The sequence below is a fragment of the Eleutherodactylus coqui genome, chromosome 3, assembly GCF_035609145.1.
Source record: "Eleutherodactylus coqui strain aEleCoq1 chromosome 3, aEleCoq1.hap1, whole genome shotgun sequence".
Taxonomy (NCBI): Eukaryota; Metazoa; Chordata; class Amphibia; order Anura; family Eleutherodactylidae; genus Eleutherodactylus; species Eleutherodactylus coqui.
In genome coordinates this window covers 24,328,569-24,356,295 of record NC_089839.1, presented here as the reverse complement: position 1 = coordinate 24,356,295, position 27,727 = coordinate 24,328,569, and the positions used below count along the sequence as shown (strand labels likewise).

The following is a 27,727-nucleotide window of genomic DNA, read 5'->3' as shown; positions in this document are numbered from 1 at the left end:
ACCAGCTGATAGCTCAGAGAACACAGCGGCTGTATGTAGAATACAACGCTCCCGCTGTCTTCTGCATGCCCCGCTCAGACCCGTAAAAGGATTATCGTTGGACCATTGTTAGGCTTGTTTACTTTGTCTCTTTTTGTTTTGTTCTCCTTGTACTTTGAGGTTTATGCTGATTATTTAGCTTTTAGTACAGACTCTGATTTCTCATGCTCTTTGATTTCTATCTTTCTGAACAGCACCCCAAATTCTTTTCTTTTGGGTTTTTCTCCAAAGAAGGACCAACACAGAGGCAGGTAAACACCCATCCATTTTTATCCTGTAAGAAAATGCATTACAAATTCATAATGTTTGCCGGCTGTTAATGTGATGCGGCTGTTAATGTGATGCGGCTGTTAATGTGATCCGGCTGTTAATGTGATCCGGCTGTAGACGACCCGGGGAACGACGACCAGCAGTTTAATGACCAATTGATGAGGCTGCAGCTAGGAGTTGACCATCTTTAGTGACTTTTGCTTCGGACCTTTCCTTACTCTTGTAGATCTTAGACTTTATGGTTAATATCCCACTTTGTGGTAATAAGGCTGTAAAGTATCTGAGAAGGAGTTGAAGATTTTAGGATGTTCTTCAGTATCTCAGTAGGCTTACAGCTTCCTCCCAGTGACATTTGCTGTTTTTTGGACAAGTCATTTGCCTCCTGTATTTGCGGGGCTATTATCAAATATCAGTTTACCGCTCCTTTACTTGGATGTGGTGCGCCAAAGCTGCCCATTCGCAGGCAACACAGAACCCCACAATCTAGCCTCCTTTGCCCACGTTTTTACGTCCATGCTGCCAATTAAGGCACTATTTGAAAACCTTGTCCACAGTTTTGTGGTTATGCACTTTGGCCTTGTGGCCACATGTGATGTGACGAGCGATGAATATTAATGACTTAATGTTGTATTGACAGATGGCTGAAACTTCATTTTCAATGACCTTCTTTGGGGAGGGTTACAGTCAGGGCCTCGACACACAGCAGGGAAAACCTAATGTCAAGATCTGCACACAAGTTTCAGGACCAGGTAAGGGTTTCTTTTGTAACAGGCCTCTTCCGTACGGGTGATTTCCTCACATTGCGAGAAATCGCATGTTTGTAGAGCCCATGCTTTCCTATGGGTTCTTCCACACATGTGATGATTTGTAGCGTGCGAAATAGCGAGGTTACAAAATCGCAGTGTGCTCTATACTGACTCAATTTGCAATTCTTTGTAGCCCATGTTTCCCTATGGAGCCTGCAATTTTCTAGCATCGCATAGCAGCCACTAGCGACACGCATGCTATGCTATGCGAGAAAGCTTTGCCTGCTATGGGGAGCTATGTAGGAAAAAAAAAAAAAAGGGGGCAAAGATCATTCACTTCACACCTGCCTGATAGTTAATTCTCTCAGGCTATAAAATCGCACCAGAAAATCGGGACCACATGTGATGGGATGCTAGAATTTTTGCGAGAAAATCTTAAGCGCATGACAACGACAGCGATGCGATTTTCTGTCGCCCATGCGGAAGAGGCTTAAACCTAAGTTCTAATTAACCCTTTCCAGTATCACAGTCGCAGGGGGGTCAGTGGTATAAATAGTGCCTTCACAGACTGAACGCTTTATAACTAAAACGTAACTTTTATCTAAAATAATAATAAGGAAAGCCTCATAAGGAAACATGTAAATGCATAAAAAATATTCTGATATGCACCGTGTTATATCTAGTCCAATATCCTCCAATTATAATTGGAATTGGAATCAGGGTATACCATCAATCAGGAGTCATCTAGGGCAAGAAATGGAAGGCCCAGATGACTCCTCTGTCAGCAAGAGCTATTTTATCAGAACAATAGTGCTGATGGGTTCATCTCGCTCCAGAGTACCGCGGTGCAGATATCAGTCCATAAGTCAACTGAATAAATACGTAGTCCTTGATTGTATCTGGTTTCCTATCGTAGGACTTTATGACTCATCTTGATGTATACCGGACTGAAAAAAGGTTTGTAGAATTTTAGAGTAGAACTGTCAGTAGGTTCATGTACATACCGTAGATATGGCTCTTTTGTTTAGCTCTAGATGTACTTGTATATAGGCTATTTCTTATACAAACCTTTTGCCAGTGTGTCTGCACCAGAGAGGCTCCGACAGGGGCGTAACTATAGAGGGTGCAGGGGATGCGGTTGCACCCGGGTCCAGGAGCCTTAGGGGGCCCATAAGGCCTCTCTTCTCCATATAGGGAGCCGAGTACTATGAATAAAGCATTATAGTTGGGGGCCCTGTTCCAAGTTTTGCATTGGGGCCCAGAAGCTTCAAGTTATGCCTCTGTGCAGCATGGTTTAGGTATGGGTACAGATACAGATAGAGGGGGGGGGGGCTGCTCACCTTTTGCATCAGGGCCCCTGAGCCTTTAGTTACGCCCCTGGGCTCCAACAGAGGAGTCGCTGGCAATAGATGGTAAGAATACCCTGTCGGACGTCTTCTGACATTGGAGCTGTACAAGCTTCAATCGGAACATAGGAAGACGTCGGACAGTGGATTGGAAAGGGTTAAACAGGATTTTACATAAAGAAAAACTCCTCCCCCTTCCATTCTGAACTTGTAAGTTCACTGCCCAGTCAGTGTGTTTTAAGTTTTATTAAATATCAATATGTTTAATGGCATTTTTTCTGCTTTTACAGAACCCGGATATAACGCTACATCAATTCTCATGGTTCAAGCTGGAATTACCATTCTAAAGGAGCCAGAATCTCTCCCAAAAAAGTATGTGCCAAACTGCAGGAGTCAATTGCCGCATTCCCACAGCCTTCTTGACTTTGGGATTCTCTTTCAAGGTTCCCCAATGAACCCCAAATGGAACCTTTTACCTTCATCAGTGAAACTGAACCCCCTTTGATGTCCGTTAGACAAGGATTGTTTGTTTTCGTTAATCTGGCGTATAGAGTAAAGACACGTGACTCAAAGTAAAGTCTGTTAAACTTTTGGCAAACTCCCGTAATGTAATTGTGTCGTAGCGCTGGTATAGATCCCGGAATGTAATTGTGTCGTAGCGCTGGTATAGATCCCGGAATGTAATTGTGTTGTAGCGCTGGTATAGATCCCGGAATGTAATTGGGTCGTAGCGCTGGTATAGATCCCGGAATGTAATTGTGTCGTAGCGCTGGTATAGATCCCGTAATGTAATTGGGTCGTAGCGCTGGTATAGATCCCGGAATGTAATTGTGTTGTAGCGCTGGTATAGATCCCGGAATGTAATTGGGTCGTAGCGCTGGTATAGATCCCGGAATGTAATTGTGTCGTAGCGCTGGTATAGATCCCGTAATGTAATTGTGTCGTAGCGCTGGTATAGATCCCGGAATGTAATTGTGTCGTAGCGCTGGTATAGATCCCGGAATGTAATTGTGTCGTAGCGCTGGTATAGATCCCGGAATGTAATTGTGTCGTAGCGCTGGTATAGATCTCGTAATGTAATTGTGTCCCAGCGCTGGTATAGATCCCGTAATGTATTTGTGTCGTAGCGCTGGTATAGATCCCGGAATGTAATTGTGTCGCAGCGCTGGTATAGATCCCGGAATGTAATTGTGTCGTAGCGCTGGTATAGATCCCGGAATGTAATTGTGTCATAGCGCTGGTATAGATCCCGGAATGTAATTGTGTCGCAGTGCTGGTATAGATCCCGGAATGTAATTGTGTCGCAGCGCTGGTATAGATCCCGGAATGTAATTGTGTCGTAGCGCTGGTATAGATCCCGGAATGTAATTGTGTCGTAGCGCTGGTATAGATCCCGGAATGTAATTGTGTCGTAGCGCTGGTATAGATCCCGGAATGTAATTGTGTCGTAGCGCTGGTATAGATCCCGGAATGTAATTGTGTCGCAGCGCTGGTATAGATCCCGGAATGTAATTGTGTCGTAGCGCTGGTATAGATCCCGGAATGTAATTGTGTCGTAGCGCTGGTATAGATCCCGGAATGTAATTGTGTCGTAGCGCTGGTATAGATCCCGGAATGTAATTGTGTCGTAGCGCTGGTATAGATCCCGGAATGTAATTGTGTCGTAGCGCTGGTATAGATCCCGGAATGTAATTGTGTCGTAGCGCTGGTATAGATCCCGGAATGTAATTGTGTCGTAGCGCTGGTATAGATCCCGGAATGTAATTGTGTCGTAGCGCTGGTATAGATCTCGGAATGTAATTGTGTCGCAGCGCTGGTATAGATCCCGGAATGTAATTGTGTCGCAGCGCTGGTATAGATCCCGGAATGTAATTGTGTCGTAGCGCTGGTATAAATCCCGGAATGTAATTGTGTCGTAGCGCTGGTATAGATCCTGGAATGTAATTGTGTCGTAGCGCTGGTATAGATCCCGGAATGTAATTGTGTCGTAGCGCTGGTATAGATCCCGGAATGTAATTGTGTTGTAGCGCTGGTATAGATCCCGGAATGTAATTGTGTCGCAGCGCTGGTATAGATCCCGGAATGTAATTGTGTCGTAGCGCTGGTATAGATCCCGGAATGTAATTGGGTCGTAGCGCTGGTATAGATCCCGGAATGTAATTGGGTCGTAGCGCTGGTATAGATCCCGGAATGTAATTGTGTCGTAGCGCTGGTATAGATCCCGGAATGTAATTGTGTCGTAGCGCTGGTATAGATCCCGGAATGTAATTGTGTCGCAGCGCTGGTATAGATCCCGGAATGTAATTGTGTCGCAGCGCTGGTATAGATCCCGGAATGTAATTGTGTCGCAGCGCTGGTATAGATCCCGGAATGTAATTGTGTCGTAGCGCTGGTATAGATCCCGGAATGTAATTGGGTCGTAGCGCTGGTATAGATCCCGGAATGTAATTGGGTCGTAGCGCTGGTATAGATCCCGGAATGTAATTGTGTCGTAGCGCTGGTATAGATCCCGGAATGTAATTGTGTCGTAGCGCTGGTATAGATCCCGGAATGTAATTGTGTCGTAGAGCTGGTATAGATCCCGGAATGTAATTGGGTCGTAGAGCTGGTATAGATCCCGGAATGTAATTGTGTCGTAGCGCTGGTATAGATCCCAGAATGTAATTGTGTCGTAGCGCTGGTATAGATCCCGGAATGTAAATGTGTCGTAGCGCTGGTATAGATCCTGTAATGTAATTGTGTCGTAGCGCTGGTATAGATCCCGGAATGTAATTGGGTCGTAGAGCTGGTATAGATCCCGGAATGTAATTGGGTCGTAGCGCTGGTATAGATCCCGGAATGTAATTGGGTCGTAGCGCTGGTATAGATCCCGGAATGTAATTGGGTCGTAGCGCTGGTATAGATCCCGGAATGTAATTGGGTCGTAGCGCTGGTATAGATCCCGGAATGTAATTGGGTCGTAGCGCTGGTATAGATCCCGGAATGTAATTGTGTCGTAGCGCTGGTATAGATCCCGGAATGTAATTGGGTCGTAGCGCTGGTATAGATCCCGGAATGTAATTGGGTCGTAGCGCTGGTATAGATCCCGGAATGTAAATGTGTCGTAGCGCTGGTATAGATCCTGTAATGTAATTGTGTCGTAGCGCTGGTATAGATCCCGGAATGTAATTGGGTCGTAGAGCTGGTATAGATCCCGGAATGTAATTGGGTCGTAGCGCTGGTATAGATCCCGGAATGTAATTGGGTCGTAGCGCTGGTATAGATCCCGGAATGTAATTGGGTCGTAGCGCTGGTATAGATCCCGGAATGTAATTGGGTCGTAGCGCTGGTATAGATCCCGGAATGTAATTGTGTCGTAGCGCTGGTATAGATCCCGGAATGTAATTGTGTCGTAGTGCTGGTATAGATCCCGGAATATAATTGTGTCGTAGCTCTGGTATAGATCTCGTAATGTAATTGTGTCGCAGCGCTGGTATAGATCCCGGAATGTAATTGTGTCGTAGCCCTGGTATAGATCCCGGAATGTAATTGTGTCGTAGCGCTGGTATAGATCCCGGAATGTAATTGTGTCGTAGCGCTGGTATAGATCCCGGAATGTAATTGTGTCGTAGCGCTGGTATAGATCCCGGAATGTAATTGTGTCGTAGCGCTGGTATAGATCCCGGAATGTAATTGGGTCGTAGCGCTGGTATAGATCCCGGAATGTAATTGGGTCGTAGCGCTGGTATAGATCCCGGAATGTAATTGGGTCGTAGCGCTGGTATAGATCCCGGAATGTAATTGGGTCGTAGCGCTGGTATAGATCCCGGAATGTAATTGTGTCGTAGCGCTGGTATAGATCCCGGAATGTAATTGGGTCGTAGCGCTGGTATAGATCCCGGAATGTAATTGGGTCGTAGCGCTGGTATAGATCCCGGAATGTAAATGTGTCGTAGCGCTGGTATAGATCCTGTAATGTAATTGTGTCGTAGCGCTGGTATAGATCCCGGAATGTAATTGGGTCGTAGAGCTGGTATAGATCCCGGAATGTAATTGGGTCGTAGCGCTGGTATAGATCCCGGAATGTAATTGGGTCGTAGCGCTGGTATAGATCCCGGAATGTAATTGGGTCGTAGCGCTGGTATAGATCCCGGAATGTAATTGGGTCGTAGCGCTGGTATAGATCCCGGAATGTAATTGTGTCGTAGCGCTGGTATAGATCCCGGAATGTAATTGTGTCGTAGTGCTGGTATAGATCCCGGAATATAATTGTGTCGTAGCTCTGGTATAGATCTCGTAATGTAATTGTGTCGCAGCGCTGGTATAGATCCCGGAATGTAATTGTGTCGTAGCGCTGGTATAGATCCCGGAATGTAATTGTGTCGTAGCGCTGGTATAGATCTCGGAATGTAATTGGGTCGTAGCGCTGGTATAGATCCCGGAATGTAATTGTGTCGTAGCCCTGGTATAGATCCCGGAATGTAATTGTGTCGTAGCGCTGGTATAGATCCCGGAATGTAATTGTGTCGTAGCGCTGGTATAGATCCCGGAATGTAATTGTGTCGTAGCGCTGGTATAGATTCTGTATTGTTCAGGTTAACTACCGGCAGAACAAGAGTTCACTTCAAAATGACAGATTTTATGTTATAAAAAAAATAAATAAATTGTACTTTTGTGGATTAAGCGCTCATGCCCACGAGCGTCGCGGGATACGCCCGCGGATTTACACAAAAGTGCCTGAGCGTGATCGCAGAATTTCCACGGTCTCCATTAATGCTATATTCGTGGAGACCTGCCGTGGGCGTAAATCCGCGACAAATAAAACATGCCGCGATTTATTTCCCGCTGCAGAAATCCTCGGTAGAATTCCGCATGTGAGCATTGCGAGGCCGAAAGCTATTAAGTTCAACAGAACCTAATCGCTGTGGAATTCATGAGCAATATTCCACCGAGGGAAACACGGTGGAAATCCATCAGTGGGCATTCACCCTTAGGCCTCATGTCCGCTAGAAAAATAGGATTAGCAAATCCATGCGTTTTTCCGTATGTGAGATCTGCAGTCAAATTTGCCCATAGGGAATCATTGGCCGTCCGCAGTCAATTAAATTAAATCTAACTCCCGCGGATGTGATTTTAATTTGATTTGCAGATTTCACGCGTGAAAAAAAAACATAAGTGCCCCAGGTCCGCAGTGTCCTCACAGCACTGAAAATGTAGCGGGTGTTGAGCTGGAGCCTCTGGGTGACCCATAATCCCCATTATAAAATCCTCCTTTGATAAGGACACCAGCAAGTCACCGTGCTGAACCGATTCTCTCGAAAATATAAGCTGCGACAAATGCCTGGTGGGGAGTAATTAACATCTCCTTGTCACTGAATGACTTCATTACCATCAGACTTCCTAAGAAAAAAATGTGCATCAAAGATCCCTGCAGATATGAGGGAGGGGGGAATAAATATTGAGGCGTTCAACCAAGCTTTCCTCTAGTCCAGAACGATGGCAAGTTGACACGGAAAGCTGAGTGACACAATACCAATGTACTTATCACACAGTGTATTACTTGTGCGAAAAAATCAGAGCATCCGCTATCTTGCCATGTATTATGTACGCATACACGGCGAAATAGTGCATGGGCAGCATCAGCAAGTACGCCTCTAATTGTATACCTGCTGCATGCCCGTGAGTGAGATTCGCGCATGACATTCCGGCTCATGTGGTCATGTGAGCGCCCGGCCTTAGTGAGATTCTCAACTACTTCATTGTGAAATAACAGTAACAAATGGTTAAGAAAGGGGTCCTTGGAAACCACACTTGCTGTGATACAGAGCTCAGAATTAACAGAGTTTAATGGACTTGTGTTGGAGTCCACATGAGTCAAAAACCTTAGTCATTCCAGGGTTAATGTCATGCTGTTCAACCCATTGATCATGCAAAGGAAATGTACAAAGGGGCAATATTTTTACAGATTTCCTCCTTTGTGGACCTCACAACTTCTTACTGGAGTAGAACGCACTTGGTGCTGTTACCTGTATACTTGGGCTAACCACTGAGATGCTAAATATCCATGGCAGCCACCAGTCATTGAACGAATAACCGTGTGCAAGATGGATAAACTAACTAAATAAAGGCCCTTTTACATGGGACGAATTATCCTTCTGGTAGTTCAAAACCCCGCGCTCCTACGGTTCTTGAATGATAATCGTCCCACGTAAAAGCATGTGGAAAGTGAATGACGGGATGAGAATCATCCAGTCATTCAGTCTTAAGCAGCTTAAAACCCTGAACGACGATCGTTCAGTGCAAACAGCAGCAGTTCACCACTGAACGGCCTCTGCTTACAGTGAATGGAGAGGGGCGGGGGGAGGGAACTGTCCTCCAGCCGCCCCGCCTCGCCTCCCTGCTGACCGCTCTGTGAGTGATCCAGGGATACTCTCTCCTGCCCTAATGATTAATGCAAAAATATATAAATTGCCCCTTTTGTACTTGCAGTTCAGTTTTATTGTATTTTTGGCATAATCCTGTGTTTTGTGTGTGTTCTGCTCTGTTGAATATGTTGATGCCACATTGATAAGGCCTAATGGCAGTCTTCTATAACCATATACCAGTTTTTAGTTATGTACAGTTTTCTAGTGTTTCTATAGATTACTTGGTTACCTGCAGGTATGGAACGCTGCTGAACTTTAGTCTTTTCATTTTGTCTTGCAGTGGGGGAGTATACACACCAGGAGCAGCGTTTTCCAAAACCAAGCTGATTGACCGACTCAACAAATCGGGCGTTCGATTTACTGTTCTTAGCAAGACAGATGCTTGATTAGTACACTGCACTACAACTACCTGCATGACTAATTGGTGCAGCACTGAGGAAAATAAGGCATTACATTCTGTATTCTTTTAATGAAAATTAATTGCATTAATAAAAAATGCTGTAAAATGAGACTTTTTTTTTTACCAAGCTTTTCATTAGCAACTTATATAATAAAGTTTTTATATTGACCAGTCTAAGTAGTTTGCTTTGAAATAAGAGCACATTAAGGCTTTATCATCCAATCCAGTTGTGGTCCAAAACGTCTGTCACAGTGGGGTGGTTATACCGTACCTTCACCTGTTCTTCAATGCTGTCGAACTGCCGGTACTGGTCCCAATTTTTGTCTGTCCAAAATGGAAATGAGAATAATGGAGGGAGGAGTTGTAGACGGAGAACACAGAAAAGTTTTGAGAGATAAGAAGGGGGCCCTGGCAGACAGGGAGGTGCATTCCAGGCTGCTGAAGAGTGGTATAGAGTAACAAAAGGGATTCACGAGTAGGATTGGGTGGAGGAGGTGGTGAGACGGTAGTGGGGGATGTGTATTACCTGTATCATAAACAATGTAATGCCTTTGTGTCAAGGTCCACTGCGCCCCCATCCCCCATGATGGTGGCTGCCTCTGCTGGACTTGCCACGTTTGCAATGTTCAAAACCCTACATGGTGTGACTCTGCAGCAAATGTGAGGAGCCCCGCCCTCATCCTGAAGTCACTTCCTCCCATCAGCTCACTTCCAGGGTGTGTGACATCACTTTCGGCCCCTCCCATCCGGGACAGAACTAAGCCCCACCCCTTCCTCCAGCAGCCATCTTGCTTCACTCAGAAGCTCTGCAGCCTCAAGCCCCACCCCTTCCTCCAGCAGCCATCTTGCTTCACCTGAAAGATCTGTAGCCCTAAGCCCCGCACATTCCTCCTCTGGTGGCCATCTTGCTACACTCGGGAGGTCCAACACCACTGTATCCAGTGCTAACATCATCATTGTCTGAAGTAGGGTCTTGTTTGACCAGACTTTATTACACTCCAAGATGTGGCCACATTAGATGTGTGATGGGTTCAGGGAAACAAACCTTTGTTCTTTGCATAGATGCAGCTTAGGACATAGTAGATGACTAAGCTGGTTTATAGTGTATGGAAGATTGGAGTTGATGCATGGAGGGCAGAAGCCAGGGACCCATGAGCAGGGGACGCCCTCTCATGGTGTGTTCCCAGGGGCTCTGTTTTCCACTGCCTGCTTCTCCAATGGATGTTCAGATAGATGATGTTCAGGAAGGATCCCACAGATGGAATAATTTCCCTACAGTCACCCAGCAAACTTTTTCACGCAATTTGCCAATAGTCTTGGTTTTTATGTGAGAAAGAAGGATTTAATTGCTCAGAGTAGGATGTCAATTCATCTGCATTCTTTAGTTTTTTCCTTTTGTCTTTGTATATTCTAGTGTCAGTCTTCACTGAAGCTATAATTTTATTCGGACAGGATAATCAAAGTCAAACAATGTAATTCCCTGAATGCCATTCGACTGGGTGGCTGGTAATAGTTTTTCTCCCAGTATATTACACAACATGCCTCCACTCTATTGCTTGTGTTTAGAAATGCTAACCGACCAAAAAAAACACAAAACGCAAGGGTGTTTTCGCTCAGATTTTGCTGCATACAATGTCACCTTGACCTGCAATGTGATTGTTTTTGTGCTTCCTGGCATCTTTTTTCAACGTTGTACTTTAGGAGATTAGATTTCTTGGAGCATATTGTCTCCTAACACATTTAGGTCAGAAACCAAAATGAATTCACAATGGCTGGAACAGAAAGGTTTCTTTAGATGTGGGAAACATAAATGTAGTGTGTGTATTAGAGCTAAAAACAAACGGGATTTTGTGATTACTCAGGGGCTTCTAGCTTTTCTATAGGACAATACATCAACGGTGACAGCATAAATGTTATCTATATTATTGAATGTATCAGCTGCAACTTAAAGGGGTTGTCCCGCGCCGAAACGGGTTTTTTTTTTTTTTTTCAACCGCGAGACAACCCCGCAGCAGGGGTTAAAAAAGAACACCGGAGAGCGCTTACCTGAATCCCCGCGCTCCGGTGACTTCTTACTTACCTGGTGAAGATGGCCGCCGGGATCTTCTCACTCGGTGGACCGCAGGGCTTCTGTGCGGTCCATTGCCGATTCCAGCCTCCTGATTGGCTGGAATCGGCACGTGACGGGGCGGAGCTACACGGAGCCGGCATCCAGCACGAGCGGCCCCATTGAAAAAAGAAGACGACCGGGACTGCGCAAGCGCGGCTAATTTGGCCATTAGACGGCGAAAGTTAGTCGGCTCCATGGGAACGAGGACGCTAGCAACGGAGCAGGTAAGTGAAAAACTTCTTATAACTTCTGTATGGCTCATAATTAATGCACAATGTACATTACAAAGTGCATTAATATGGCCATACAGAAGTGTATAGACCCACTTGCTGCCGCGGGACAACCCCTTTAAAATATATAGGATGTAAAGGAAGGAAATTTAAAGTACGCATTCAGGAACATATGAGATATATTAAAAATAATGATAAAGTTCAGGTGCGGCGAGACACTTCATAGAGGTTCATAATCAGAATATAGATACACTGACTTGCTATAGCATTGAAATAGTTAAGCGAGGCAAAAGATTAAAGGTAGATCACAATACATTATTGTAGAGAGAAGCATTTTGGATGCTGAAATTGGGTACGAGACATCCCAATGGTCTCAATTTCAGGTCAGACCCGTTATGCATATATTAAATAGTGGATCTATAAAGAGTGCCTTTTCTATTTATTTAAGAAGGAAAAAAAAATTTTTTTTGAGAATTTTTTTTTTTTTTTGCTATTGTATTATTTAGTTAATTGTATGATATGTGTAAATAAAATTTCGTCATTTAGGTTTATATTTCATTAGTTATCAATGGATGTACATGGTATATTGCTTTTTATAATATATTGCATATGTTATCTCAGGTAGATTTCCTCATTAAATTTCATTAGGGAGATTCGATATTTTATATCTTGTCTACAAAATGTTTTGTTTATTGCCAATATAGAAACCTCTAAATCGGGAAAGAAAAGAAATGAAGGAGGACAAGAAAGAGTTAAACTGATAATCTGAACACAACTAACATCAAGAAATAATGTTATAGCATATGTATTAATGAATATATATTGATTATTACGTTATATGGATTATGCTATATCATACTAGATCATTTTATACTATATGTAGAATTAGTTTAGAACATGCCGTATTAAAATCTGGGTTTAAGTTCACATGGAATCAAATAAGTCAGCTGTTTTGTATTGTTTTTAATTGGTTTTAATTATTCAAATATTTAAGGGAGTGATGTAACCCCCATAATCAGGTGATCAAGACTCCTCACGGAGTGGAAACGCGTCCTGTGTAGACGTCTGACTGTTTTTATGTAGCACTTCATTTAATAAAGGCTTGTGGACACTATCTCTGTGAACACAGCATTTTTCCGCATCTACTTACCTGTATGCCGCAACTGGACAGAGCGGTTGAAGCTGTCTGAAAGAGATCCCAAGCCGATGCATAATCTTTCCAAAGGAGGAGACACCTAGGCAGTGGGTGAGCAAAAACCTTTTTAACACATATTATACTTGTAGAGCTCCGCTGCATTTCTGGAGTAGATGTAAGAAAGAGGAACTAGTTACCCTTCCAGGAGAAAATGGCAGCATGTCAAAGCAAACTTGCAAGTAGGTGATCTTCTTATAAAGGACCAAAAGGTGTAAAGGAACACATGGCAAAGATCCTCCCTGGAGGAAACGGCAAGGTGCGGGGAGTGGGAGTAACAATCACGGGGCAAGGCGACTCCAAGTCATTCATTAGACCTAAATCTGAGGCCATCATATTCCTACCTGCTGAAGAGTAACTTGCTGTAAAGCTATAAAAGGCTCTCAGGACTTTCGGTCCCCCGGCATGTTCATCCCTGGATACAGCCCAAAACGCTCACCTGTGGATTATAGTTTGGAAGTAGACAGTTTTGCTTCATGCGGCTTCTCCAGTCCTTGGATGGGTTGTCCAATGGATTATACAAGGACAGTTGATTGGACTCCTGCCCACATGTCCAAGTTATTATTGTTGTGTTATATATGGTTATATATTTGTTTTTCAGGTCTCAAGGATCCCTCATTTCACTTCGGAAAGACATTACTTCTTAAAGGGTCACTTCACCGCAAGCCGGACGGATCCTCTTCCGCTTGTTTTGGAGCGTCCATTTTTGTCAATCTTCTTCCGGCGGGTCAGTCTAGGCCATGTCACTAGTGACATGGCGTTAACCATCTAGCATGGAATGCTGAGATATTGCTGAGACTGCGTATGCGCTCTGTCTCGCTGCAAGTGTTTTCGCGAGATAGTACACATGCGCAGTCTCAGCAATAGCTCTGCATTTTCTGCTAGGCAGTGAATGCTGCGTCACTAGTGACCTGAAGGAAGGAGACTGCTGAGAATGGACGCTTCGTCACTGGGAGAAGGGGGATCCGGCCGGCTGGAGGGGAGGTGACCTTGGGGGACTGCAGGAGTCGGGAGAAGATCGGTGAGGAGAAGATACAGTAAAAAGTCTGGGGAATAGATAAGTATAACATTTTTTTTTCTTTTTTAAGCCCTTCATGACATGGCCTATTTTGGGCTTAAGGACCAAGCCTTATTTTTCAAATCTGACATCTGTCACTTTGTGGTAATAACTTTTAAATCCTTTTACTTATCGATGTGATTCTGAGATAGTTTTTTTCGTGACATATTGTACTTTATGTTAGTGTAAAAATTGCATTAATAAATTTTGTCCTTATTAGGAAAAAAAATCCAAATTTACTGAAAATTTGGACAAATTCACAATTTTCAAACTTTGAATTTTTCTCTTTGTAAGATAGAAAGTCAAACACCACAACATAGTTATTAATTAACATTTCCCATAGGCCTACTTTACACAGCAATAATTTTTTAAGTGTTATTTTACTTTTTGCAGACTCCACAAAGTATATAAATTTAGCAGTAATTTTTCACATTTACTAGCAAATTTCAAAATCTGAATTTTTTAAGGACCAATACAGGTCTGACATGGTTTTGAAGAGCCTGTATATCAGAATCCCCCATGAATTGCCCCATTTTAAAATCTGCACCCTTCAAAGTATTTAAAATGGCATTTAGAAAGTTTATTAACCCTTTAGATGTTTTACAGGAATTAAAGGAAAGTGCATCAAAAATTAGAACAGTTCAATTTTTCTACAGATTTTCAATATAAAACCTTTTTCCCAGGTCGTTTCCACGACACCACCATCTGAGATCGCCTCCTTCTGCTTGGACAGGAACACACCGAGAGGTTAAAAAGTTCCCACCTTCCTCAGTGACTTCCAGTCCTGCCAGGAGGCAGGATCACCAAGAGGGGCTGGTGGAGACGCCAGCCTGAAGAATCTTACCAGCAGGATCGAAGGGCAGTGGGCCAGCCTGTCCTCCCTTCCCAATGAGCGGCTCCCGGGACGCCACATGGAGTGGTTTCCCCGGGCCAGGTTCCTCCCGCAGCGGCCCATGGGGGGTGCAAAGCAGGGCTTCAGCCATCCTCCGCCGGCTTAGGACCGGGCGGGGCGCTTCCAGATTCCCTTTGACGTGCGTCGGAGGGGGCGGGACGCTGCATCAGGTGACCGGCACGATGACATCACAGTGGGCGTCACCGGCGCGAGGGGGCGGTCCTTGGTGTGGAAGGCACTACTTGTGGAAAAAAAAAAAGGAAAGGAACCTGAGAGAAGATCTACTACAGGTAAGCTATTGCTATTAAAGGGGTTGTCCCGCGCCGAAACGTTTTTTTTTTTTTTTCAACCCCCCCCCCCGTTCGGCGCGAGACAACCCCGATGCAGGGGTTAAAAAAGAAGACCGCACAGCGCTTACCTGAATCCCAGCGCTCCGGGGACTTCTTACTTACCTGCTGAAGATGGCCGCCGGCATCTGCTCCCTCGGTGGACCGCAGGGCTTCTGTGCGGTCCATTGCCGATTCCAGCCTCCTGATTGGCTGGAATCGGCACGTGACGGGGCGGAGCTACACAGAGCCCCATTGAGAAAAGCAGAAGACCCGGACTGCGCAAGCGCGTCTAATTTGGCCATTAGACGGCGAAAATTAGACGGCAACCATGGAGACGAGGACGCTAGCAACGGAACAGGTAAGTGAATAACTTTTGATAACTTCTGTATGGCTCATAATTAATGCACAATGTACATTACAAAGTGCATTAATATGGCCATACAGAAGTGTATAGACCCACTTGCTGCCGCGGGACAACCCCTTTAAGCTGGCTCCATTGCTCCAGGGTATCTGCAGCACTGGTTTTCAGATGAGTCCTCCAGCACCAGATATCGCTGAATCTTCAGCTACGGCGGGGGAAAGGAGCTCGATTGGGACAGAGCCGGAAGATCCAGCACCTGAAGAGTCCTCGGAGGAGGATTATAAAAAATACCTATGCCATCAGGAGGACTTAGCAGAGCTCATTAAGTCCGTTAGGGCCACGCTCAAGATGGAAGAACCCAGAGAGCCACACACTATACAGGACAAAGTCTTCGGGGGATTAGGGGAGAGACGCAAACATACCTTCCCAGTCCATAGCAACATCTCCAAGATGATTCAGAAAGAATGGAAGAAGCCCGACGCAGGATCTTTCTCCTCTTGAGGGGTTAAGAGGCGATACCCGTTCGAAGTAGAGGTGTGTGCAAGCTGGGAGGAAATACCCAGAGTGGACGTCCCGGTGGCCAAAAGAACCACTCTGCCCTTTGAGGACGCCACGCAGCTAAGAGACCAGATGGATCGGAAGGCGGAGGGCCTCCTAAGAAGATCCTGGAAAGCGGCAGTTAGTACGCTCAGACCGGGGGTCACAGCTACGTGTGTCACCAGGACCCTAGGAGTGTGGCTGGAGCAGCTGGAGCTCCATATAACTAATAAAACACCGAGGGAGCAGAACATAAACTCCCTTCCTATCCTAAAGATGACCACAAATTTTCTGGCGGACGCATCGGCGGAGACGGTGAAACTCTCGGCAAAAGCGACGGCTTTGTCCAATTCCGCCAGAAGAGTTCTATGGCAACACAAGACATGGATATGGGAGAAAAGATCCTGAAAGTTTGGTCCAAAATCAGAGCCTGCTTGATCAGTGAGACCTGGAGGGAAACCTTCTTCAAAATTATGCATCATGCCGTATATGGCTTTGATATTCCAGCATCTCCTTCATTCCCAGAGCGCATCACACAGTGCCCAAAATGTGGAACACCAGCCACAGATCTACTTCATGGCATATGGAGTTGTGCTCAGGTGCAGGATTTCTGGAAGGAAATTACAAAATATATACAGGATCAATGGAGAATAGTAATACCCAGGGAGATACAAACTATAATATTCCACAATGACAAAAGAACAGGGATGGACGGATCTACTCCTCTACAATTCCCTAGATTCATCCACATAGTTCTTCTAGTAGCGAAAAGACTTCTGCTCAAACATTGGCTTCTGCAAACAATCCCAGGAATAACAGAGCTGGTAGCCCAACTTAAATTCTTATTAAGCATGGAACGAGTGGAGACAGAGAGACACACAGAGAAGGCAGCAAAAACATTTTTCAAAAAAATGGCAGATCTTCCTCCAGTCACGCTACACCGACCAAAAAATTAGTAAGATAGTGACGCCCTTTCAGTATACAACCTGGTACCTAATAGAGGAGGCTAGAGAGTCTCTGGGAAGACTGATGCAGAAGGCAGGATAACGGGACGGACCGAAACCGAACATGAGGCATAGTATAGGGTCTGGACGGGGTCAGCAGGAGGAGAGGAGGACAAAAATATTGAAAGTACCCCCTTCTGGTTATTTCCTTTTCTTTTACATTTTATTATGTCCTATTTTTGTTTAATTTGAAACTCAGATTTATACAAAATAATGGGAGGATTTAAAATATCGAATAAACTTTGGCAGGAAAGAGGCACAGGAGATCAATATGTTTGATATAGCATTGTATTTTTCCAAGATGATTTGTTTCTGTATTATTTTATTAAGATTCTTTCTTTTTTATTGAATGGTAATGGAAAATATTTGCAAAAATTAAAAATAAAAAAGATGTTTGAAAAAAAAAAAAAAAAAAAAAAAAGAGTTCTATGGCTAAAGTCCTGGTCGGGCGATTAAGCCTCAAAAAACAAACTGTGCTTGCTCCCATTCCACAGCCAGTTTCTCTTCGGCCCAGATCTCGACAGAATTCTCGAGAAAGTATCCGACTGGAAGAAGGGATTCCCAGAGGAGAAACAGCAGAAGGGGAAGACCTTCTTTCGGCCCCCAGAGCAGCAGCCAGAGCCGTATAGGGGCAAGGGCAAGACAGGCAGTTGGAGTTACCCCAAGGGGGGTAGAGGGAGGAATTTCCTCTTCAACCCCCACCAGGGGGATCCAACCAAACAGAAACCCTGACGCCATCCCAGAAGGGACAAGGCTGGGGAGCTTTGCGGATCGATGGGCTGCAATCTGCGAGAACTCATGGATCCCAGAGATCCTACAGCAGGGATACGAGATAGAACTGGTGTCCCTCCTGGGAGGAGATTCGCTACAACAGGGGGGTCAGCGCAACAACGGCGCCTACTCCAACAAAGTGTTCAAGATCTACTACATTTAAACGCAGTATCCTTTGTGCTTCAAAGCGAAGAGACCCGGGGTCACTACTCCAGACTCTTCCTGATAAATAAACCATGCGGGAAGTCGCGCATGATAATAAACTTAAAACCCCTGAATGCCTTTATCAGATATCGGAAGTTCAAGATGGAGTCCATCTCTGCAACAGTAAGGCTAATACCCAAGGGAGCCTATATGTCGTCTATAGATCTAAAAGACACATACTTTCATGTGCCGATCCACAGGGATTCTCAGAAATACCCGAGGTTCGCACTAGATATGGGTGGAGGAACGAGTCATCTTCAATTCAAATGCCTTCCCTTCGGGATTTCCTCAGCACCTCGAATTTTTACAAAAATCATGGCAGAGGTAGCAGCCTACCTAAGGCAAGATCAATCCTGATAATTCCTTATCTGGACGACATTCTCATTATAGCGGGGTCCAGAGAGCTCCTAGTAGAACACCAGGCGACAGTGCTCAATCTGCTCCAATTCCTAAGATGGATAGTAAACTGGGAGAAGTCCAGCTTAGATCCCAGCAGAGAAAAGATATTCCTGGGCATAACGCTCGACTTGGAGGCTCAATGCTCCTTCCTTCCCGAGGTAAAAATTCAGAGGATCCGCCAGCTAGTCAGATCCTTTCTGCAGAGACAGTCATGCACAATCCGGGAAGTCATGTCCCTCCTAGGAAGTCTGACATCATGCATCTCGGGGGTAGCATGGGCCCAAGTGCATACCAGACCCCTGCAGTTCGCAGTCCTTTCTACCTGGGACAGAAAACAGTCCTCATTAAGAACAAAGATGCGCATCAAAAATTCAGTGAAGATATTTCTCCGCTGGTGAACATTCCCAGGGAACCTGCGAAGGAGAGTCCACTGGATACAGAACCCAGCCACACACGTCACGACAGACGCGAGTGCCTGGGGGTGGGGGCACACGTGGGAGACCAACTCCTACAGGATCCCTGGCCGCAGGAGATAAGGGGCCAATCCTCAAACTACAGAGAACTCCAGGAGGTTTGGAAGGCCCTCCAACACCTGGGGGACTCAGTAAAAGATCAGCACATAAAAATCCTGTCTGTCAACACCACGGCAGTCGGCCCCATTTGGCGCCAAGGGGGCACGAGTTCGCCAACCCTGCAGAGCATCTTGCCACAGATATTCTGCTGGGCAGAGGGCCGCGTCCTCTCAATCTCAGCAACACATCTGAAAGGATCCCTGAACCAGAGGGCAGACTTTCTCAGCCGGAAATGTATAGACCGAGGGGAATGGTCTCTATCCCAAGAGGCATTCCGAATCCTGACAGACAGGTGGGGACTCCCACAGCTATACCAGTTTGCAACCGAAGAAAACACCAAGGTGAAGAACTTTTCCCTCAGACCGGAGGACCGGCCAACAGCGGTGGAAGCCCTGAGCCAGGATTGGGGAAGAAGACTAGTGTACGCCTTTCCTCCAATTCCGTTAATCCCAAGAGTGTTCCAACACTTCAGGTCACAGACATGCACACTGATCCTAGTTGCTCCCTTCTGGCCAAGGAGAAGCTGGTTCGGCCTTCTGAAAATCCTGAGCATCCAGGACCCAATCATCCTCCCTGTTCAAGCAGATCTACTGACACAGGGGCCTCTGAGCTACCCAAATATAGGCAGGCTCCACTTAACAGCCTGGATCTTGAAGAATCCACACTGAGAGGAAGGGGGTTCTCTGAGGGAGTAATCAGGACACTAATGTCAAGTAGAAAGAAAACAACCAACCTTATCTATCAAAAGGTCTGGAAGAGGTTTATCTCTTGGAGACAGGGGAAATATTCCTTGAGCTCCGGCACAGAAATCCCCTTAATCTTGGAGTTCTTACAGGAAGGCCTGGACATAGGCCTCTCCCCAAGCACCCTAAGAGTTCAAGTTGCAGCCCTTAGTACTCTATTTGACACCAAGCTATCAGAGAACAAGTGGATCAGTAGATTCCTGACAGTGGCGGATAGGCTACGACCTAGACCCACAAATATATGTCCAGACTGGAATCTAAATTGGGTCCTGAGGGCTATGTTAGCAGAACGCTTCGAACCAATCGAAGGGATCTCAATAAGAATGCTCAAAATTAAAACAATTTTTCTGGTAGCCATCACCTCAGCAAGACGGGTTAGTGAACTACAGGCCCTATCTATCCGCCACCCGTTCCTTAAAATTACTGACACAAAGTTGGTCTTCAAAACAGACCCAGCCTTCATGCCAAAGGTGGTGTCACCATTCCATAGGGCTCAGAATGTAATAATCCTCTCATTCTTCAATAAACCCAAAGACGAGAGAGAAAGAACCCTAAACTGCTTAGACGTCAAATGAGCGGTCCTGAGTTATATTGACACTACAAGTCACTGGAGGCAGGACGACAACTTGTTCGTCCAGTTCTCGGGCCCAAACAAAGGGAACAAAGTAGCTAAAAGCTCGTTTGGTCATTACAGAATCTTATAGGGCCTTGGGGAAAGAAGTCCCCTCGGTTCTTAAAGCCCACTCCACATGGGCAGTGGCGTCCGTTGAACAAATATGCAAGGCCGCAGTTTGGAAGAAGCCGCACACTTTTGTTAAACATTATAGGGTAAAGGTGCAGCTGGATGAGGACATGACCTTTGACCGCAAGGTCCTCTCGGCAGCAATCCCACCCTAAATAACCTTTTAGTTGGCATGTCTCAGATGGTGCTGTCGTGGAGACGACCTGGGAAAAAGGTGATTATATCTACCCGATAATCAGGTTTGCAGGAGTCTCCACGACAGCACCCGTACATTCCCCCCCTAAAAAAAAAAAAATTTCGGGATACAATTCCCTTAAGAAAAATATAGGTTTAAAATACCAGTTAGGTAAAAGATTTGGGTTAAGCTCCTACCCTGGCAATTCATTAGAACCCACTGAGGAAGGTGGGGAAGGGGGGAGCTTTTTAACCTCTCGGTGTATTCCTGTCCAATCAGGAGGAGGCTATCTCAGGTGGTGCTGTCGTGGAGACTCCTGGAACGCCAATTATCGGGTAGGTATAATCACCTTTTTTTCTATAAAACAGCAGGAGTTAGCAAAGAAACAAAATTTGGAATGTATTACCCAGATTCTGCAGTTTTTAGAAATGCCCCATATGTGGACATAACCTGTTGTATGGGCACATGGCAGGACTCAGAAGGAAAGGAGCGCTTCTTGGCTTTTTGAATGCAGATTTTGCTGGAATAATTTTCCGAGCCCATGTAGTGTTTGCAGTGCCCCTGAGGTGCCAGTACATTTGAAGCCCCCAACAACTGACAACATTTTGGAAACTACACCCCTCAGGGAATTTTCTAAGGGGTGTAGTGAGCGGTTTGAACCTACAGATGTTTGAGGAATTTTTTTAACAGTTTGAGTTCAATACAGAAAAATCAAAATTTTTCACATAATGTTTAGTTTGGCCCAGATTTTTATTTTTTACCAGGGGCAGAAAGAAAAAATGTACCCCATGATGTCTTACCCAGTTGCTCTTGAGCATGGAAATGCTCCATATGTGGACGTACCTTGTTGTATGGGCACATGGCAGGACTCAGAAGGAAAGGAGCGATTTTTCTTTTTTTTTAAATGCAAATTTTGCTGGAATAATTTTCAGACCCCATGTAGTGATAGCAGTGTCCCTGAGGTGCCAGTACATTTGAAACCCCCAACAACTGACCCCATTTTGGAAACTAGACCGATGCAGGGGTTAAAAAAGTACACCGGAGAGCGCTTACCTTAATCCCCGCGCTCCGGTGACTTCTTACTTACCCGGTGAAGATGGCCGCCGGGATCTTCTACCTCCGTGGACCGCAGCTCTTCTGTGCGGTCCATTGCCGATTCCAGCCTCCTGATTGGCTGGAATCGGCACGTGACGGGGCGGAGCTACACGGAGCTACACCGAGCCCCATTGAGAAGAGAAGAAGACCCGGACTGCGCAAGCGCGTCTAATTTGGCCATTAGACGGCGAAAATTAGACGGCAACCTCGTGCAACCATGGAGACGAGGACGCCAGCAACGGAGCAGGTAAGTGAAAAACTTTTTATAACTTCTGTATGGCTCATAATTAATGCACAATGTACATTACAAAGTGCATTAATATGGCCATACAGAAGTGTATAGACCCACTTGCTGCCGCGGGACAACCCCTTTAAGGAATTTTTTAAGGGGTGTAGTGAGCGGTTTGAACCCACAAGTGTTTGAGGATTTTGTTTTTACAATTTGAGTTGAGAACGAAAAATTTTAATTTTTCCAATAATATTTAGCTTTAGGCCCAGATTTATATTTTTTACCCGGGGCAGAAGGAGATAAAGTACCCTATGATGCGTTACCCAACAGGGAAATGCCCCATATATGGATGTAAACTGTTGTTAGGGCGCAGGGCTCAGAAGGGAAGGACTTAGCATGTGGCTTTATGTACAAGCTGTGCAAAGTACATCGGGGTAAAACGTCAGGGCAATAATAAAATTAAAATTTCAGGAACGTGTGGTAGATCTTAAAACAATTATTTATACACAGGGCGGGTTGTGTGGGGCACGTTTCACAGTGGTATATGGTGTCTTTTCTTATCCCCTGTTTATAGCTGACTCTGCACCTCTTTTGGGTCCTTCCTTACAGTGCCATCTGTACAAGGTGCACGGCCAGTTTTTGTACCACACCCGTGTTTTCCTCATGGCATTATACGACTCCAGTACCTGGTCTGATAGATCTACCCCTCCCATGTACTTATTATAGTCGAGGATGCAGTCTGGTTTGGGGGTCTCTGCACTGGTACCTCATACTGGGCAGGGGGTACTGCTGTGGCCGTGTATTGTCGTCAACATAAGGACATCCCTCTTGTCCTTATATTTGACGCACAATACATTGTCGCTGCATTGGGCCCGGCTCTCACCCCTTCTGAGCAGTTGCCCAAGCAGCATCTTAGGGAGGCTTTTCTGATTTTTTTTCGAACAGTGCCACATGCCACTGGTCCTCTGGAAGTGAGGCACTGACACAGGGGGACACTGGTATAAAATTTATCCAGGTACAGATGGTAACCCTGGTCTAATAGTGGGTGCACCAGTTCCCACACTATTTTTCCTGTTACTCCCAGCACAGGGGGGCATTCTGGGGGCTCAATTTTAGTGTCCTTCCCCTCATAAATGCAGAACTTGTGGGTGTACCCTGATGTACTTTCGCACAGCTTGTACAATTTCATGCCATACCGTGCCCGCTTACTGGGTAGGTACTGACAGAATTTTAGCCTCCCCTTGAAGTGTACCAGGGACTCGTCTACTGCAATATTTATCTCTGGGGTATATGCCTGGGCAAACTTAGAGTTAAAATGGTCTATTACGGGCCTGATTTTATACAACCGATCGTAATTGGGGTGATCGCTGGGGGGCACTGCTGGTTGTCATTATAGTGCAGGAATTTTAAAATACTTTCAAAGCACGTCCTCGACATTGTCATGCGGAACATTGGGGGTATGGTACAAAATATCGGTACTCCAGTATGCCCTGATTGTTGGTTTCTTTACTAGCCCCATAGTTAGTATAAGCCCCCCAATTTTTTTTTATCTCTAGTGCATCAACTGGAGTCCATCTATCAGGTCTAGCGTAGCTGGAATTGGGATTTTCTTCTATAAAATTCTGGGCGTACAAATTAGTCTGGGTGACAATGTGGGCAATAAAGTCTTCTGAAAAAAAACTTGAAGAAGTCCTTCCCTCTGAGCCCTTCTGTATCAAATTGAATCCCTGGGTTCCCAATAAAGTCAGGGATCCGGGGTCTGAAATCTTCAGGGGTACTCCAGTGAGTATCAGATTCATTGGGGTCAGTGGCGGTCCTTGGGCGCCTTCTCGGGGGTGCAGGGAGCTCAGACTCGCTTGATAATGATGATGATAAGGAGTTGGAAAATGCCAAAAAAGTGGGGTCATCACCACTATCAGAGTCTGATTCTGATGCAATGATTGCATACGCTTCCTCTGCAGTGAACCTCCTGCGGGCTCTAGTAATATAGAATTGGGCACACGGGGAAAAAGTTTTATTGGATAGTACAGTGTGGGATGGGGTGACCGCGGGACGGGGGTCAGAAGACAAAAGAAACTTATGTGGTGTATTCACACTTATGTGGTGTATCACTACACTACACTACTAATCACTACACTACACTACGCTGCCAATCACTACACTACACTACTAATCACTACACTACTAATCACTCACTCCCTGCCTCTTCTACACTATAATCGCTCTTTATATTCACATACAACACAGTAGGTGCTCTGTCTAAAAGCACCGGAAACATACTGAGGTGCTTGCAGACAGAGCCCCTACCGTAAACAGCGCGAACTCTGCTGCTGCGCTGTGATTGGTCAGGGAGTTTTTCCCCCACAGCGATCGTGGGGGAGGGACCGTTGTGATTGGTGCCCAGCCCACACGCAGCGCTTGTCTGCTGACAATGTCAGCAGACATCACTGCTGTGTCACCACAATGGTCACTGCGGCGACACTTTAATGACATGACGTACCGCTACGTCATGTTACGGGAAGTACCCTGCTCCCATGATGTACCGGTACGTCATGGAGAGGGAAGGGGTTAATAACAGAACCCCTTTAATGTCGATATATAGAGACATCCAAGGATTTCAGATCGGAAATTTGCTGTCCCACTTAAGAATGACTTAACCCCTTAACGCTTCATGACATAGTTATGTCATAGAGGTTTAGGGTTTGTATGGAGAGAGATTGGGGGGGATCTTGCTCCATAAAATGCAGATGCCTGCTGTTTCGTGCAGCTGACACCCGCCCACAACAGCTGTGATCGACACTGCTGCTGCTCAAAGCTGAGAACTCTTTAAATGCCACCACTAATTCCAGCAGTGGCAGTTACATTCTCCGATCGGAGTGAGATTGCCAGGTGCTGTTCATATTTTAGTATGTCCCTTTCATATTAGCAACATGCGCTACAGGCCTAAATCGCCTTCAAGCAAAATGTCTGTTCTGAAAGCCTGATTTAGTGATTTGTTTTCCCGCTGCTGCAGATTTCTGGGGGATATTCTGTGTATCCCGCCCTGTATGGACGCTCCCTGAGGAGGGCGCCATTCTGCAGTTCTTACACGCTCTGCTATAATGTCCGTCTCTATAGCAGCAGTTAGCTGCAGTACTTGGGTACTGCGGTGCGGTGACATCTCCTCCTACGACCGCTGCTCTCTGTACAGGACATTACATAGATGTAAGCGGTGATTATACAGTAAATGGCGTCTCCAGCGATGAATATATCTCCGTGGTGACGGCGGTGTCCGTCCGGCTCTGGTCACACCGCTGTCAGGCTTCTGTCCTCACAGATACGTCACATTCATCATCATTCCCCTTTATCATCGGTCAGATATCGCTTGTTGTCACCGGATGGAACCGCGGAGCTCGCCGCGCCATTCTGTCCTCCACAGAGCAATGAGAAGCTGATGAGGAGAGCGACACAATGGTGGACAGAGGCGTTATTATTACACATCACCATGGTGATCACAGCGGCCCCCACAGCCCCAGCAGACCTCCCTGCCCGGCTTACTCCTCATTATCAGCTCCTCACACTTCTGTAGAAATCTCCATTATTTCTGGAAAATCCCAACATCTTACTTTCACTTTCTCCGCCGTCTAACCTCTCCGGCCTCACTCTACCCGGCAACTGATGACCAGCCGCAGATTTATTTTACTATTGGTGGAGAGGATACCTTCCCTCCAATCAGAGCTGAGCTCCGCCTCCAGTCTGCGGAGTCACTGACTGACGGCTCCAGTTGTTTGTAGGAGAAGTTCTTTATGTTCTCGTCACTCGGGGTCTCCAATGTATCAGGATGATGAAGATGTTCCCCCTCATTGTGCTTCTCCTTCACTTATCTGCAGTGTATTCTGGTGAGTATGGAGGGGATCAGTTATTATATCACTTATCTGCAGTGTATTCTGGGTAGTATGGAGGAGGATCAGTTATTATATCACTTATCTGCAGTGTATTCTGGGGAGTATGGAGGGGATCAGTTATTATATCACTTATCTGCAGTGTATTCTGGGTAGTATGGAGGGGATCAGTTATTATATCACTTATCTGCAGTGTATTCTGGGTAGTATAGAGGGGATCAGTTATCATATCACTCATCTGCAGTGTGTTTTGGTGAGTATGGACGGGGATCAGTTATTCTATCAGTTATCAGCAGTGTATTCTGGGGAGTATGGAGGATATCAGTTATTATATCACTTATCTGTGGTGTATTCTGGGTAGTATGGAGGGGGTCAGTTATTATATCACTTATCTGCAGTGTATTCTGGGTAGTATGGAGGGGATTAGTTATTATATCACTTATCTGTGGTGTATTCTGGGTAGTATGGGGGGATCAGTTATCATATCACTTATCTGCAGTGTATTCTGGGGAGTATGGGAGGGATCAGTTATCATATCACTTATCTGCAGTGTATTCTGGGTAGTATGGGGGGGATCAGTTATCATATCACTTATCTGCAGTGTATTCTGGGGGGCTTCTCATTGCTCTTTGGAGGACAGAATGGCGCGGCGATCTCCGCTGTTCCATCCAGTGACAACTAGCGATATCTGCCCGATGATAAAGGGGAATGATGATCAGTTATTATATCACTTATCTGCGGTGTATTCTGGGTAGTATGGTGGGGGTCAGTTATTATATCACGTATCTGCAGTGTATTCTGGGGAGTATGGAGGGGGTCAGTTATTATATCACGTATCTGCAGTGTATTCTGGGGAGTATGGAGGGGGTCAGTTATTATATCACGTATCTGCAGTGTATTCTGGGGAGTATGGAGGGGGTCAGTTATTATATCACATATCTGCAGTGTATTCTGGGAAGTATGGAGGGTATCAGTTATTATATCACATATCTGCAGTGTATTCTGGGGACTATGGGGGAGGGTTAGTTATTATATCACTTATCTGTAGAGTATTCTGGGTAGTATGGAGGAGGATCAGTTATATCACTTATCTGCAGTGTTTTCTGGTGAGTATGGAGGGGATCAGGTATTATATAACTTATCTGCAGTGTATTCTGGTGAGTATGGAGGGGATCAGCTATTATATCACTTATCTGCAGTGTATTCTGGGGAGTATGGAGGGGGTCAGTTATTATATCACTTATCTGTGGTGTATTCTGGGAGTATGAAGGGGGATCAGTTCTGATATCACTTATCTGCAGTGTATTCTGGGGAGTATGGAGGGGAACAGTTATTATATCACTTATCTGCAGTGTATTCTGGGTAGTATGGTGGGGATCAGTTATTATATCACTTATCTGCAGTGTATTCTGGGTAGTATGGAGGGGAATCAGTTATTATATCACTTATCTGCAGTGTATTCTGGATACTATGGAGGGGGATCAATTGTTATATCACTTGTCTGCAGTGTATTCTGAGTAGTATGGAGAAGATCAGTTATATCACTTATCTGCAGTGTATTCTGGGGAGTATGGAGGGTATCAGTTATTATATCACATATCTGCAGTGTATTCTGGGTAGTATGGAGGGGATGATTTATTGTATCACTTATCTGTAGTGTATTCTGGGTAGTATGGAGGGGATAAGTTATTGTATCACTTATCTGTAGTGTATTCTGTGTAGTATGGAGGTGATCAGTTATTATATCACTTATCTGCAGTGTATTCTGGTCATTATGGAGCAGGATCAGTTATTACACTTATCTGCAGTGTATTCTGGTCAGTATGGAGCAGGATCAGTTATTATATCACTTATCTGCAGTGTATTCTGGTCAGTATGGAGCAGGATCAGTTATTATATCACTTATCTGCACTGTATTCTGGTCAGTTTGGAGGGGAATCAGTTATTCTATCACTTGTCTGTGACGTATTCCGCTGAGTATGGAGAGAATTAGTTATTA

General features: G+C 45.3%; 1 protein-coding gene across 1 annotated transcript in view; it reads left to right on the top strand.

Moving 5' to 3' along the window:
- Positions 1–9,378, top strand: part of LOC136620508 (saccharopine dehydrogenase-like oxidoreductase) — a 37,914-nt gene extending 28,536 nt beyond the window's left edge. The window contains exons 9-12 of the mRNA XM_066595319.1: positions 234–290; positions 947–1,058; positions 2,692–2,773; positions 9,086–9,378. Of these exons, the coding sequence (XP_066451416.1) occupies positions 234–290; positions 947–1,058; positions 2,692–2,773; positions 9,086–9,191 (357 nt within the window). The 3' untranslated portion in view covers positions 9,192–9,378. The remainder of the gene's footprint in view (positions 1–233; positions 291–946; positions 1,059–2,691; positions 2,774–9,085) is intronic.
- The last annotated feature ends 18,349 nt before the right edge of the window (positions 9,379–27,727 follow it).